The sequence below is a fragment of the Capra hircus genome, chromosome 13, assembly GCF_001704415.2.
Source record: "Capra hircus breed San Clemente chromosome 13, ASM170441v1, whole genome shotgun sequence".
Classification (NCBI taxonomy): domain Eukaryota; kingdom Metazoa; phylum Chordata; class Mammalia; order Artiodactyla; family Bovidae; genus Capra; species Capra hircus.
This window is the reverse complement of record NC_030820.1, coordinates 69297122-69311609: the sequence shown is the minus strand read 5'-3', so window position 1 is coordinate 69311609 and position 14488 is coordinate 69297122. Positions and strand designations below refer to the sequence as shown.

The 14488-nt window shown below is 38.6% G+C and overlaps 1 protein-coding gene across 1 annotated transcript in view; it reads right to left on the bottom strand.

Moving 5' to 3' along the window:
- TOP1 (topoisomerase (DNA) I) overlaps nucleotides 1–14488 on the bottom strand; it is an 84719-nt gene that overhangs the window by 43822 nt on the left and 26409 nt on the right. Inside the window, exon 3 of the mRNA XM_018057867.1 lies at nucleotides 10355–10457. Within this exon, the coding sequence (XP_017913356.1) occupies nucleotides 10355–10457 (103 nt within the window). The remainder of the gene's footprint in view (nucleotides 1–10354; nucleotides 10458–14488) is intronic.

The following is a 14488-nucleotide window of genomic DNA, read 5'->3' as shown; positions in this document are numbered from 1 at the left end:
GCAATTCTTAGAACATGATTCTATTATACTAGAAAACTGGCTTTCTGGTCTCCTGGCAATCACAGCATGGGCACCATGAGTATACGCACAGGCCTCCAGTTTTCAGCTTTGCTATTCATTATCACGCCACACAGAGATCAGGGAAAAGAAGCCAGAAGATGACATGGCAGTGGCACGGACACTCAGGCCAACCCCAGGAAAGTGAAAGAAGTCAGTACTTCCTCTGCCTGCTAACCAGAGGGAAATCTATCCAGGAAATTCAAAGTTTGTGCTAGTGTAGTAATCCCTTTGTAGGTACAATTAATCACAAAGCCCCAAAGAGATGAAACTACCAACTTGACTTTTCAAAGGCATCTCACTCTCCTCTATTCCCAATTGTTTAGACAGAAGAAAAGTTTGTATTTTTATACTGAGTTCAGAAGATTCAGAGTCAAGGAACATCTTGTGGTAACAAGGCATTCCATCGGGGACTGTTAGAAGTGTGGTTTATGAAGCTGTATTAAGTCTCTGAACACAATGCTAACATCTTGTCTACTTGTCATGTGCTGTTCCTGTCCCTGCCTCCAGAAACAGAACAGAGTACTGGGAGTCCTACCCTCTCGTCCATAACCTGACACAGACCAGAGGGCTGCCAAAGACCAAACCCCAGTGTCAGTCTTTCCTAGGCATCTACCGGACGTGAGTAGCAGATGCTTTTGGAGATCAAAGTCTTGTGACACAGAAGCATGTTGAAGGCCATGCCATGCAAGTCAGAAGCAGGATTTGGCCAGTGGTAGAAATGCAGCCAATCTGGGATCAGTGAGGCTGACTCATCATCATTCAGGATTTCCTAACATGTACCTCTTTTTCCAAAAGACTTAAAACTGGCTTGACTTTCACAGCAGCTTAAAGGGCATTACCTTTCCACTGATGATAGTGAGATGATGGAAATTCTGACCACTGCAGAAGAGAAGTTCATACACTGACTATCTGTTTTAAGAGATATTACCCATGTCTATGTACTGATCCCACTACTTTTCCATACACAATACACACAGTATGTAAAAGTCACAAAATGGGTTGTAGATATAACTGAGGACTAGAATACTGGCCAGTTTGGGGCAGCAGTACAGGTGACTCCAATACTGAAGAAATTTCAGTGTGGCTAAATAAGAAAAATAAACTAGAAAAGCTTAATAATGATCATAATAAGGAAACCCAGAGATGTGAAGAACAAATACACTTTAAGAATGAGTTTGGTCTGGGGTACGGTGAACACTAAAATAAAGACAGTAGCTGCCATTCCTAGAATATCTGAAATGGTCACACTTTCAGATAAAATATAAATTTCATCATCAGGAACTCATCCAATTATTGGGTATACACTGAAGCTGACTCCTTGGCTCAGGGCTCATATCTTTTTGGAGATAAAATCTACCAAACATCAGAGTCTGGACAAGCAAAAGTTAATGCCAAAGAGAATAAATGGGAAGATTCAGCACAGCAAAAGCAAAAAATTCAGGAAGAGAGACAGAAGTTAAATTATTTGTCCAACTGGCAACTAGTGGGGCCAGAGTTTGAACCCAGGCCATCTGAAGCCCATGCATCTAACCACTCCACTATACTGCCCTTCTGGCTGCTTCCAAAAGAGATCCAGCTGTATTTCACTGTATCTATCACACCTCTTGTGCGACTCTTGGTGGACCTGTGCAGACAAAACAGAGTTGACCCAGGCTTCCCTAGGCATTTACGAAGAAGGATGAGAGAGACGGTAGAAGTAGAGGGGTGGCAGCAGGAAGCCCAAGACAGAAAAATATTCTTCTTCTGCCTCGAGAAGGCATTTGCTGCCTCTTTAGGAAAAAACCCTGGTCTGATCCTCTGGGAAGCTAGGATGTTGGCTATGGGAAACCATTTAAATCTGCTACAGAAAACTAAAACAGTGGTCTGTCCTCGATCACTAATAAAAATATTTAGCAGACACTTAAAACAGTACAAAGTCCCAGGCACTCTTCTAAGCAATTTAATCCCCATAACAAAACTCTGAGATAAGTATCTTCATCTTATACATATGGAAACTGAGACATGGGAAGGTTAAGTAACTCACCCAAGAAAATACATCTAATGAGCAGTAACTAGGATTTAAACTCAGGAAGTTATGTTTTTGACCACTCTGGTGCCTTACTCTCCAAATAAGGCAAAAAGGAAACACTGCTGGGAAGAGTAGGGGGAGCCTCTTTATCTTCTAAGAATAGGACCTAGCCACTAAAGGCTAAGAGAACAAACTCATTCCAGCAACCTGCCCATTTCCTCAAGGCAACAGCCCCCCACAAGCTGCAGTCAATGGGGTCATAGGGGATTCCTCTGGGAGAGCCTAGAAAGATTCTAAGCTGTGAAAGGAAGAGATCCATGGCCCTTCAAAGGAAAGCAGGTAATTAAAGCTTAAGTAATATTTGTTAAATCAAAAATTTTACTTTAGGTGAATTCTAAAGTTGCCTCTGAAAAAAAACACAGAAACTAGTTTCTGAAAGGCTTTAAGAAGTGAAGATTTCTTTATTTACTTTTTTTGGGGCATATGGGATCTTAGTCCCCTACCAGGGATCAAACCCAGGTCCCCTGCATTGGAAGCACAGACTTGTAATCACTGGACCACCAAGGAAATTCTCAGATTTCTTAATGCTCATCCACCATTATAGGTTACTAAACAAAATCCCAATAATTATTAAAACTTGGGAGTTGAGTGGAATCTTACAGAACTCCCATTTCTCCTCTCAGTTTTTTCTCTCTATTAACAAGGTAAATAGCCACCCAGTTACTCAAGCTAGGAATCCTTTTTTCTTAGACATCCTCCCTCATGTCTCTTGTGGCTAAGTCCTATTTCTCATTCTCAACTATTTTCAGTGGCTTCTTTCTTGCTCCCTTCAGAATCAAATCTCAGCTTCTTGAGATAGTATCTAATAGTTCTGCATCAAGCAACTTTTTGGAGGCCCCATTTTCTAATCCATCCTATTAACCCAGGCAACTACCTAACTGGATTTTCCCCAGAGCAAAGTACATGATAGCCCTTCCATATTTTGTTTATCTTTTCTCACTGACTGGAAAGCCACTCTTTCTAGCCATCACCTTCCCTTGTCAAGATCTTAACCATCTTTCCATGGCTAGTTCAAATACCCTTTCCACCATGAAATGGCTAAAAAAAAAAAAAAAAAAAAGACTACAGGTCATTATAATAGGGCTAGGCATCATTGAAAACTAGGGCACCGAATTTGCTATTATCAATAAGTAACTATTAAATTAGATTCAACTACCAGAATCAACAGCTTCAATTTATTAGAATGGCAATTCTATCAGGCTTTGTGGTACTCATCATAATCTCAATTACTGAGTATGTTAGTTTCCAAACAGCTTTTATATGCATACTTACATTAAATTCTCCCCTACACACCTGAAAGCTTGACCAGGCTAGTGTTGCTATTAACATTCAACTAAAGTGGAAAAAGACTCAGAAGTTAAGCGCCTTGGATAAGGACACACAGCTAGTAAGCGATAGGACCGGGCCCCTGCACTTCTACTTCAGTGTGCTTTTCACTGCATCACATGGACTCCCATGTGAATGGCGGTGATACTCAAGTCTCATTTCTTAACTATCCAACCTCTTCCACTTCCCTATGTTAACTTGTCCATTTCCCCGAGACAGGCTGCTATGAGAACATGTAGATAAACAGAGGGCTTCAGCAATAGCTCCCTGCAACCCCCACCAAGAAAAGCAGTAAACACATCTTTTTAAATGCGATTACTTTCAGAAAAATTTCCCTCATCTGAGAACGAGTTGCTTAATTCCAGTGCATTTTCCTAAAAATCTATGTTCTTTCAACTTTAATTCAGGTAGGATTTGGAACTGAAGGGAAGGCAGAAACCAAAAGCATCTTTACTCTCACACTGACTCTATACATTAGTGCTACCAACAGGGCTGAAAAAGCACTTCCCTTACTATATTTCACAGCATTGCTTTTCTATCTTCCCTGGATTTCCACAAACTTTTCACTCCACTCTGAGGGTCAGGTTTAAAAATGACAAGAGATGCATACAGTCAAAAGTTGGCAGGAGAAATTTTATGTTTCACATGTGATAGTCCTTTATTTTCTAAAATAAGCCCCCCCACAACTGCTTTTAATGATGTTGTATATATGACAGGTCTGGTATTAAAGATAATTTATGCTAAGAATGCAACCTTTCAAGAGAAGTATCTGGGTGAAATCCTACAAGCTCAGTGATTCCTTAGGATCTAGTCAGAGCATTCCTTTTGTTTCTTTAGAGAGGATTTATATATTGCTTTAAGGCAATGGCACTCCACTCCAGTACTTTTGCCTGGAAAATCCCATGGACAGAGGAGCCTGGTAGGCTGCAGTCCATGGGGTCGCGAAGAGTCGGACACAACTGAGCGACTTTACTTCACTTCACTTTAAAGGACTGGAAGTGCTAAATATCAATGCTAACAGAAAAAAGCAGTATCAGAGACAAATAATAGAAGAAATTATTTTTATTTGATGTTGGTATAAATTTCCTATAGGCCAGATAGTCAGAGATGGGGTTTTCACAGGATCAGAATTTAATAATGTTAATACTTCTAGTGCCAAAACGTTTAGGGATCTGGGACCAAAAAGAAAAAAGCAGCATCTGAAATGATCTGGCATTGTAAAACCTAAGTTGCCTACCATGCATGAGAAAGAGGTGCTGGTATTTAAACAGACAGTTTAGCTACACAGCTAACGTTCCTTAAGGAGAGAGATTTGCTTTACTTACATCAGGTCCTTTAAAGTCACACTATGACTCAGAAGCCCTGGTCTCTCAGCCTCACTGTGACCACACTGCTGTGTGACCTGAGGTCCATCACCTCAGACTCATATCCACACACAGAAGACATGAGACAGAATGACCTTTAACACCCCACTTCCCCTATGGAGCACCTTGGATGAGAATAATAAAAGAAGAAAGTACATGAATAAGATGGGATCTCCTGAGAGGTAGGTCTAAATCCCATCTGTCTCAGAAAGGCTTGTTTCCAATTCTCTGACACTCCAAGAATGCAGTACAATATTACTATGCAGGAGAAAGAGGCCTCCTGGACTTGGGTCCTAAGTGTAACCTAATGAAAAATCACTGATGCTAGAATCTAGCAGAGAAGGAAGGAATACAGAAACACATTGCTGTAGAACTTGTTTCTTCATAATAGATGGCCACAAAAGTAGGCAGGGTTGATGAGCAAAGTTTTAAAATAGAGCATTTTGCAACAGAACATGCTAAATCTTAATTATTCTGGGCTTCAGAGGTGATTAAACAATCTTCAAGGATCCCTTAATGTGCTGAAGAAGAAAAAGAAACCCAAAACTACCAGAAAGATCAGAAATCATTTAAAAAGGAACACGGTGTACAGGATTTTACTGGACCATAACCAATACACTTGCTTTGTTGCAAAGCGGCAGTGTGTCAACAGAGGTCAAAACAGGAAGTACTTAAAAGTCTGCTTACAACACATCATCTGGTTAAACTGTCTTAAATTTACTCACATGTGAATTAGAGATCCAGGGCTAGATTTAGTCATGTGTAAACAAAACCTAGGGGCAGGTTCTTTCAATGCCCTTTGGCAAACAAGCTATTATTTTTCAAGTATTCTGACTAGAAAATAAAGAAAATATTAAAAAGCACAAAACTGCACAGAATAAACTCGTGAATTTGCCTATCCTATAATCTTGGAAAAGTATGCTTTTAAGGAAGACAAGAAAGTCAGTTGAGGAAGGTTAAGTAAACTAGTCAACATCACAAGGCACTTAGGTGGAGAGACCAGAACCAGGAGACTTTCTTCTAGATAGACATAAGAAAGACACTGTGGACTTCAAGAAAAAATGATGTCAGAATTACATCCTTGGGTTTCCCTGGTGTCTCAGTGGTACAGAATCTGCCTGCCAAAGCAGGAGACATGGGTTCAATCCCTGATCCGGGAAGATCCCACATGCCACGGAGCAACTAAGCCTGTGCGTCCCTCAACTACAGAAGCCCGCTCACCCTAAAGCCTGCGCTCCGCAACAAGAGAAGCCACTGCAATAAGGAGCCTGCGTACCACAAACAGAGAAGAGCCCACGCAAGTCCCAGCACCACCATAATTAAAAACTTTTAAAAATAAGATGAATAAAGCTTTAAAAAAAAATTACATCCTAAAATTTTAAAAAAGATTTTGGTAAAACAGGGCCACTTCTACCTAATTATTTTCTTCCATCACAAATGGCAAATTATGGTTGGTGAAGTAAGATGTGTCAGAGAATAAGACTTCCATTTTTAAAAGCTTATGGTTTAAATATTAACTTCTATCTTTTTAAAGTCTTTTTTTGGACAGATTTCAGGTAACATGAAAATTAGTTTTTCTTCATCTGATCCATGTGTAAGCATTTTCCTCAGATGATGAAGTTCTTCATAGTCAAGACTATCTCATATATTTTTGGCCCTTCACATTAACTAGCACATCAAAAATATGGGAAGAAAGATAAAAATTCTTGTTTGACATGATCAGCAATTCTACTCCTAAGTATATACCCAAAAGAACTGAAAGCAGGGACTCAAGCAGACACTTGTACACCCAGGTGCATAGTAGCATTATACACAATAGCCAAAAGGTGGAAACAATCCAAGTATCCATCAACAGATCAAAGAATTTTTTTAAATGTGGTAGGCATGCAATGAAATATTATTCAACTATAAATAAGAATGGAATTCTGATATTCCAATAAAATGGATGAACCTTGAAAACATTATGCCAAGGAAAATAAGCCAGACATAAAAAGCACAAGTACTTTATGACTCCACTTACCTGAGGTAGCTAGAATGGGAAAATTCACAGACCGAAAATAGATGCTGCTAAAGGCTAAGAGGAAGGGGCAATAAGGAGGGATTATTTAAGAAGTCAGAGATTATCTGGAATGATGAAGTTCTAAAGATGGATACTAGGGATGGTTGCACAATATAGTGAATGTCACTTCCCCCAAATGACAAACTTTATGTTATACATATTTCAGACAGAAACACACACAAAAAACGGTGTTTGAAATGTGGGATGGCCAAGGGGAACTCTGCTACAGAATAATGAGAATATGTGAAAAGGAGAGAGACGATGGTAACTGGTGTAACCATAGGTCAACCACTCACTGATTCAATACATATATATTACTAAGAATCACCTGTCTGTCAGGTACTATACTAAGCCTGAGGACATACATGAATACAACAGAAGCCAATGTTCTTCCCAGGGACCATCAAGAGTCCAATAAATAGGTCACACAGAAAAGTAGAGAGACAATTACACCACCACCACAACTTGGTAATGGCTGTGAGAGGGATATACTCAAGGTGCCAGAGAAGACATAAAAATGGTACTTTAATATGGGGGTTGGGGGCGGGGGGGACAGGCAGAAACAGATACCTGAAAGAAGAACTCTAAGCTGCAATTAAAAGAATGTTATTAGGAGAGCAACAGTCTTTCAGAACCAGTAACAGCATATTTGAAAACCTAGACATATTCAGAAGACACTCTGTTTGAGGAACAGAAAAGCGGTTAAGGGAGACTGGAAATGGAAGGTGAGAGAAGGGTGAATCACAAGAGATGCAGCAGAGAAAGGCAACCAGACTGAGAATCACTCTGCGAACTGGAATGAGAAGATGAAAAAGGTAGCCAGCAAGTGGGAAGCCAGGGGAAGCTGGTTTCAAGAAGGCCTCAGCCCAGAATATGGCGTATCTTGGCGAATGTTCCATGTGTATTTTACTGCTGAGTGTAATATTCTATAAATATCAACTAGATCAGGTTTGTTGATAATATTTAAAGTCTTCCATATCCGTAATGATTTTCCCATCAATTGAGAAAGAGGTAGTAAAATCTAACTATAAATATTATTTCTCTTTGCAATTCTAACAGTTTTCACTTCATCTATTTTGAGACTCTAACTGATTATATTAACATTTATAACTGTTCATACTCTTTGCTACTGTTCACTCATGACCAACTCTTTGCGAACCCATGGACTTTAGTCCGCCAGGCTCCTCTGTTAATGGAATTTTCCAGACAATAATACTGGAGTGGGTTGCCATTTCCTACTCCAAAGGATCTTCCTGACCGAAGGATTGAACCTGCCTCTCTTGCATTGGCAGGCTGATTCTTTACCACTGAGCCACCAGGGAAGCTTTATAACTGGTATGTCCTCTTGATTAATTAGTCCCCTTTTTTATTATTATGAAATGAACTTCTTTATTCTCGGCAATAATCGCTGCTCTCAAATCTACATAGATATTAATATTAGGAAGATGACTACAAACTGGAGAAAAGATGCATGTGAACTGGATTCAACTATTAGTACCTAAGACTCAATTTACTGGCTAACGGAAACTAGATGATCAAGTGACAAGGAATGAGCAAGTTGTGGGGAAAGACCACAGGAGTGGTAGATGATTCCTGAAGAAACAGCCTGACTGCAGAAAATGAATCTGGTTATTTTAATGATTCATAAAGACCTCTTCCCTTAAAATTTTCATTTAAAAAATTTTAATGATTATAAAGACAAAGAATTCACTTTATTGTGCCTCTTCCATAAGCCTCATTTTTAATAATTTTTAAAAATAAAAGTAGCATATATACAAAATGCAGAGTTCAAAGAGTTATCACAAAATAAAGCTACAATGTGATTACTACGAAAGTCAAGAAAAATACCACTGAGGCCACACCAGAAGTTCCCTCACACCATTCTACAACTGCTGCCTTTCCTTCCTCACCAAAGATGACCATGACCCTGGATTCTAAAGGTCTTGGTTAATTTTTGTTTCTGAATTTCAAACAAATTGAAGCATACATTATGTATTTTTTTGACTAGTTTCCTTCAATCAACACAGGTTTGTGGAAGTCACCTATGTTTATTACTTTCATATTTATTTATATATAGTATCCTAATATACCACACATTATCCATTTCACTACTAACAGGCATTTGGGAGATTTTCACTTTGGGGTTATTAAAAATAATGCAGCTCTAAATAACTTTTTATCTGCCCTTTGGTACCCATATACACACATTTCTGTTGCAAATATACTCGGGAATGGAATTCTTAGGTTACAGGGTATACATATGGTAATTTCAGAAGACACAGCTAAGTAGTTTCCCCGAAATGATTCAACCATTTATAGTCCCACTAGAAACAGGATTACTCCACATCATTTGAAGGTCTTGGTATTAGCATTATTTTAATAATTAGTTATTATTACAATGTGTAGAATATTAAATTGCATTTTCCTAGTTTTTTTTTAATTTTGATATGTTGGTATATTTTATTCTATCTTAAATTCTTAAACTGGTCTTGTGTTTGTACAACAGCACATACTCTTGTGAACCTATTTATATTTTGAAATTTTACTAGAAATGCTATCAGTTAATATTTGGGTTGACACAGCATAAAAATATGGAATGCTTCACAAATGTGTGTGTCACCCTTGTACAGGGGCCATGCTAATTTCCTCTACATCGTTCCAGTTTTAGTGTATGTGCTGCCAAAGCGAGCACTCCCTGATGAACACTGTTGAGCACCTAGTGTTTTCACTGGTCATTTGGATATCTTCTTTTGTGAAGAGCTTGCTCCATCCTCTCATGAATTTTTCTGCTGGATTATCTGTCTCATTTTTATTTACTTGTAGATTTTTGTATACACTGGATAAAAACTTTTGACCATATATTTATGTTAAAAATATTTTGTCTATAGACAATAAGCTACCCTAATGAAGTAGTTCTAAGAGACTCTAGGTTGAAGGCACTTGCGCTTTAAGTTCCCTCCCACAAAATTTAGGTCATTATGGGAATATCATATGGCTTTCCCCCAACAACTGCTTTTAACTCAAAATGGAAGTTTAAGTCCTTATTTTCAATAAGTAGTCCTATACCCAAAGATACCATGTCTTTGGGCTTGACCACCTGCCACCTACACCAAAAAAAGGAGGCAAAATGAACAAAAAAACATCTTTCGGATATCCCTCTTGGATCCCTGAGGGCAACACCTTTGAGTTTCACTTACACTGGTGGTCACTGGCTTTTGTGAGAACTGAACCCCTCTGGTAAACTGATGAAAGCTAGGAATGCTCACTTCAGGAATATCTCATATACCCAACCTTTTGTATATGATTTCAGGGACTAATAGACCATGGTAGGCTAAGTTACTAATTTTTAAACTTAAACCCTTTAAAGTACAGAAAGAAGAAAAATATCAATCAAATTAAGGCCCACTCCAAGTAAGCCAAGCCCACTTGCATGATGAGGGACCCGAACAAGGAGGGGCCTGATGGTCCAGCCCTTACCTGTTGCTGTGCTTGGACTTCTCTCGGTCCTTCTCCTTGTCCTTCTTGTGCTCTCTGTGCCGGTGTTCTCGATCTTTATGCTTATCTTTGTGTTTATGAGAATCTGCAACCATAAGAGACGCGTCAGTTAAGAGGAGTCGTGAGCTATCTCCAGCCCATCTACCTTGATGAGCTGGTCAAGAAGCACAAAGACAGGACTTAAATGGCATGGTAGCTATCTATAATAGCTTATTCCACTGGAGAAAAAGACTTCACAAACCAGCCCAGACAAGGTATCCCATCACCCTATGTCTAAAACCAAGGTATGTTACAAATAAGCAAGAAGCGAAGGGGAAGCCAATTCTACTGTAAAAGAAGGTAACAGTTTGGCGTTCTTCTCCCTAGACCTGGTACCAGGAAGACTAGGCCATAAACGATTCAAAGGATAAATCTTGAACACCACATCTCAAGATCAGATGGTTATCTATGTAACTTGTGGAAATCCAAACCTTAAGAGACACGAGTTTTTAAATCAACTTTAATGAAGTATAATTTCTACACAGTAAGATACATTTCAAAGATACAGAGTAGTAAGTCCAGCAGACATATGCACAGACATAACCCCTACCACAATCAAAATTTAGAATTTTTCCATCATCCCTGGAAGTCTCCCTTGTGCCCATTTCCTAGTCAATCCCCATTTTTACCTCCAGCCTGAAGCAACCACTGATCTGCTAGCGCAATGGATTAGACTTGTCTAAATTTCTAGTTTCACATAAATGGAACTACAGGATATTCTCTTTTGAGTCTGATTTCTTTCACTCCACATATTTTTGTCATTCAACCATGTTGTTGGATATATCAGTAGTTGATTAGATTTTACTGGAATGGTAATCCATTGTTGGGATACACTGCAATTTATTTATCCATTCATCTGCTGATGGACATTTGAGCTATTTTCAGGCACTCGCTTTTTTATGAATAAATCTGCTATGAGCTTTCATATACAAGTCTTTGTGTAGACATGTTTTAATTTCTCTTGGGTATATACTTAATGATGAAGTTACAGGGTCACCTGTAAATGTATGTTTTACTTTACAGGAAACTGCCAAACTGTACTGCAAAGTGATTATACCATTATATAGTCCCATCAACAATGGATTAGAGTTCCAACTGCTACAAATTCTCACCAATATCTAATAAAATCAGTCTAATTTTAGCTATTCTAGCAGGTATGTAGTGGTATCTCACTGTGGTTTTAATCCAGTTTACTGATTAAAATGATGGGCATCTTCTCATATGCAGATTGGCCACTCATATCTTCTGTGGTAAGGTATCTCTTTAAGTCTTTCCTCCACTTAAAAAAACTTGTTTACCTTATTACAGCATTCTTTATTTGAATCCCTGGTGGCTTAGCGGTAAAGAATCCCCCTGCAATGCAGGAGATGAGGGTTCAATCCCTGGGTCAGGAAAATCCCCTGGAGAAGCAAATGGCAATCCACTCCAATATTCTTGCCTGGGAAGCACCATGGACAGAAGAGCCTGGTGGGCTACAGTCCGTGGGGTTGCGAAAGAGTTGGACACAACTTATCAACTACACCATCACCACCACAAGTTCTTTATATATTATGCATTACAATTTTTTGGTTAGACATGAGTATTGTGAATATTCTTTCTTCTAGGAGTTTTATACAGAGGTAAGAGGCAGGGAACATTTTTAAAATCTATAATGATGTACAGCACCATTTTTTGTTGTTGTTGTTTTAAAAGACTGCCTTTTCCCCATTGAACTGCCTTGGGCCTCTTAACTGGAAATGAAGTGACCACAAAATTGTAGATCTGTTACTAGACCCCAACACAGAGCGTATTAACTCCTAAAGCTTCAGAGGAGAGCTTTTTTTCAATAGTAATTTTGAGATCAGGTAATGTAAGTACTTTAACTTTGTACCTTTACAAAATTGTTTTGGCTATTCTATCTTCTGTATTTCCATATAAATTTTAGATTTAGTTGGTTGATTTCCTAAAGAAAAAAAAAGCCAGCTAGGAGTTTGTGTTCACAGGACAATTTGCAGAGATGTGACATCAAAATATTGTGTCCTTTGATCCATGAACATGGTATCTCTTTCTACTTTTTTAGGTTAGTGACTCTCAAATTTTAGTGTATCAGAATTAACCCAAAGGCATATTAAAAATGCAGCTCACTGGAGTCAGGCCACCTTAACGTTGACTGTGAATCAACTGGAAGTTTATGTATTCAATGCATGTGGTGGTTTTAAAATATGTCCAACAGATTCTTTGATACTCTTCCTTTCAAGTTATGGCCTAACTTCCTTCTCCTTAAGTATGGGCTAGACGTAGTGACTCACCCCTAAAAACAGGACAAAGTGGAAATGTCAGTGGGCAGGCCATCAAAGGCATGAGATCTTTCTCCTTGCCCTGGGCGAAGACAGTTGCCACACTGTTAGGATACTCAAGCAGCCCTATGGAGAGGCCTATCTGGTGAGGAAGTGAAACTTCCTGCTAATAGTTATGTGTGTGAATGAACCACCTTGGAAGTGGGTCCTCTAGTCTTAGTTAAGCCTTCAGACGACTGCCAACTCAGACTCTGAGCCACAACCACCCAGCTAAGTTCTTCCTGGATTCCTGGTTCACATGAACTGTATGAGAAAACAAATGTTTGTTATTTAAGGTGCCAAATTTTGAGATAACATGTTTAATAACAACAGACAACTAACAATAATATACAGACAACGTGTGTGTTCCACACTACTACTTGCTCACTGCAAAAATAAATCACATTTGGCATAATCCATTGAGTATCTATTCTGTGCCAGGCCCTAGAGAAGCAGAATTTGCATGACCATTCCCCTAGCTATAAGAAACTCTCATCTCACCGAGATGGGAAAATAAAAGCATGTGGTATCAGAACCCAATCTTTCACACAGCATAGAGAACCCATCAACTTCTGAAAATCTCAAGTCCAAAATTTTAAAAAGCTGTCAATCTGATACAAAGCTGTTAGCCCCTGTTTACCTGATAATAATTAATACCCTGATTTCTTCTGCCCCCAACAAGTACTTACAGTTAAAATCATAATAACTGGCAAACCATGCCACTAGCACAACAACCAGAATGAAGCCTGTGTTGTTTGACTTTGTTTACAGGCCAGATTTAACAAACAAACAACAGAGCAGGAGCATCTGCTATTAGGGCCCAAGGCTACGGCAGTAACGTAATTAAAAAAAAAATATTCTGTGTATACAAACACATAAACATGTCTGAAAAAGACTAGAAGACAGACACCAAATGTTAAAAGTAGTCTGGGTGGTAAATTTATGAGTAACTTGAGTTTTTGTGTGTATACTTTGCCTTTTTTTTCCCCAATTTTTCCCCCAAGATGAGTCACTTTCATAATAAAAAATAGAAGTTAAAAAAATTACCAGGCTATAAAACTTTATGTTGACAAATCCTGGTATACACTAGGAAAAAGTAGTATTATTAACTCACTAAAAAGCTTTAAAGAAAAAGAAAACTAAGTAAAAGATATATTGAAAATAATTCCAGGTAGGTTTTAGATAACCAGTCTGCCAAAAACATTATTGTTTTAAGCGTGCAAAACTTCAAAGTTGATTTTTAAAGCCAAATCCCCAATTCTTTCAAAGCTATTGCTAATCTAAAAACATAAAACCAAAATGTCTGGTAAGAAACTTAAAAGCTGTAGCTGAAAATTCCACCAGTGCAAATAAGACCTAGGTTAAAGATCTGAACCCCAAGTGTCCCTATTAAAAGTTATCACATGTCTACTACATGTTCAAATTGTGCTATGTGTGCTGAGACGGGTACAAAACCAACATATGTCAATGACTTTAAATATCCTAATAGCTGTAGTATAGTTCTACAGGGGAGGCTGGACCTTCTGTGGAGAAATGACAGGGGGGCAGAATGGAATTAGTTGATCTCCTGAACAACAAAAATGTGTAAACAAGCTAAATAACCAACAGAAAGGGAAACCATCAGAGTAGATCTGCACTAGGTAAACAGATGGATAGCTTTTACAGATGCATACGGACATACTTCCAGGTGAATGATGTCTGCAATTAGCTTTAAAATATTGTCAGCGCCCCCTCCCCGCAAAATGGGGGGATATGGGGATAG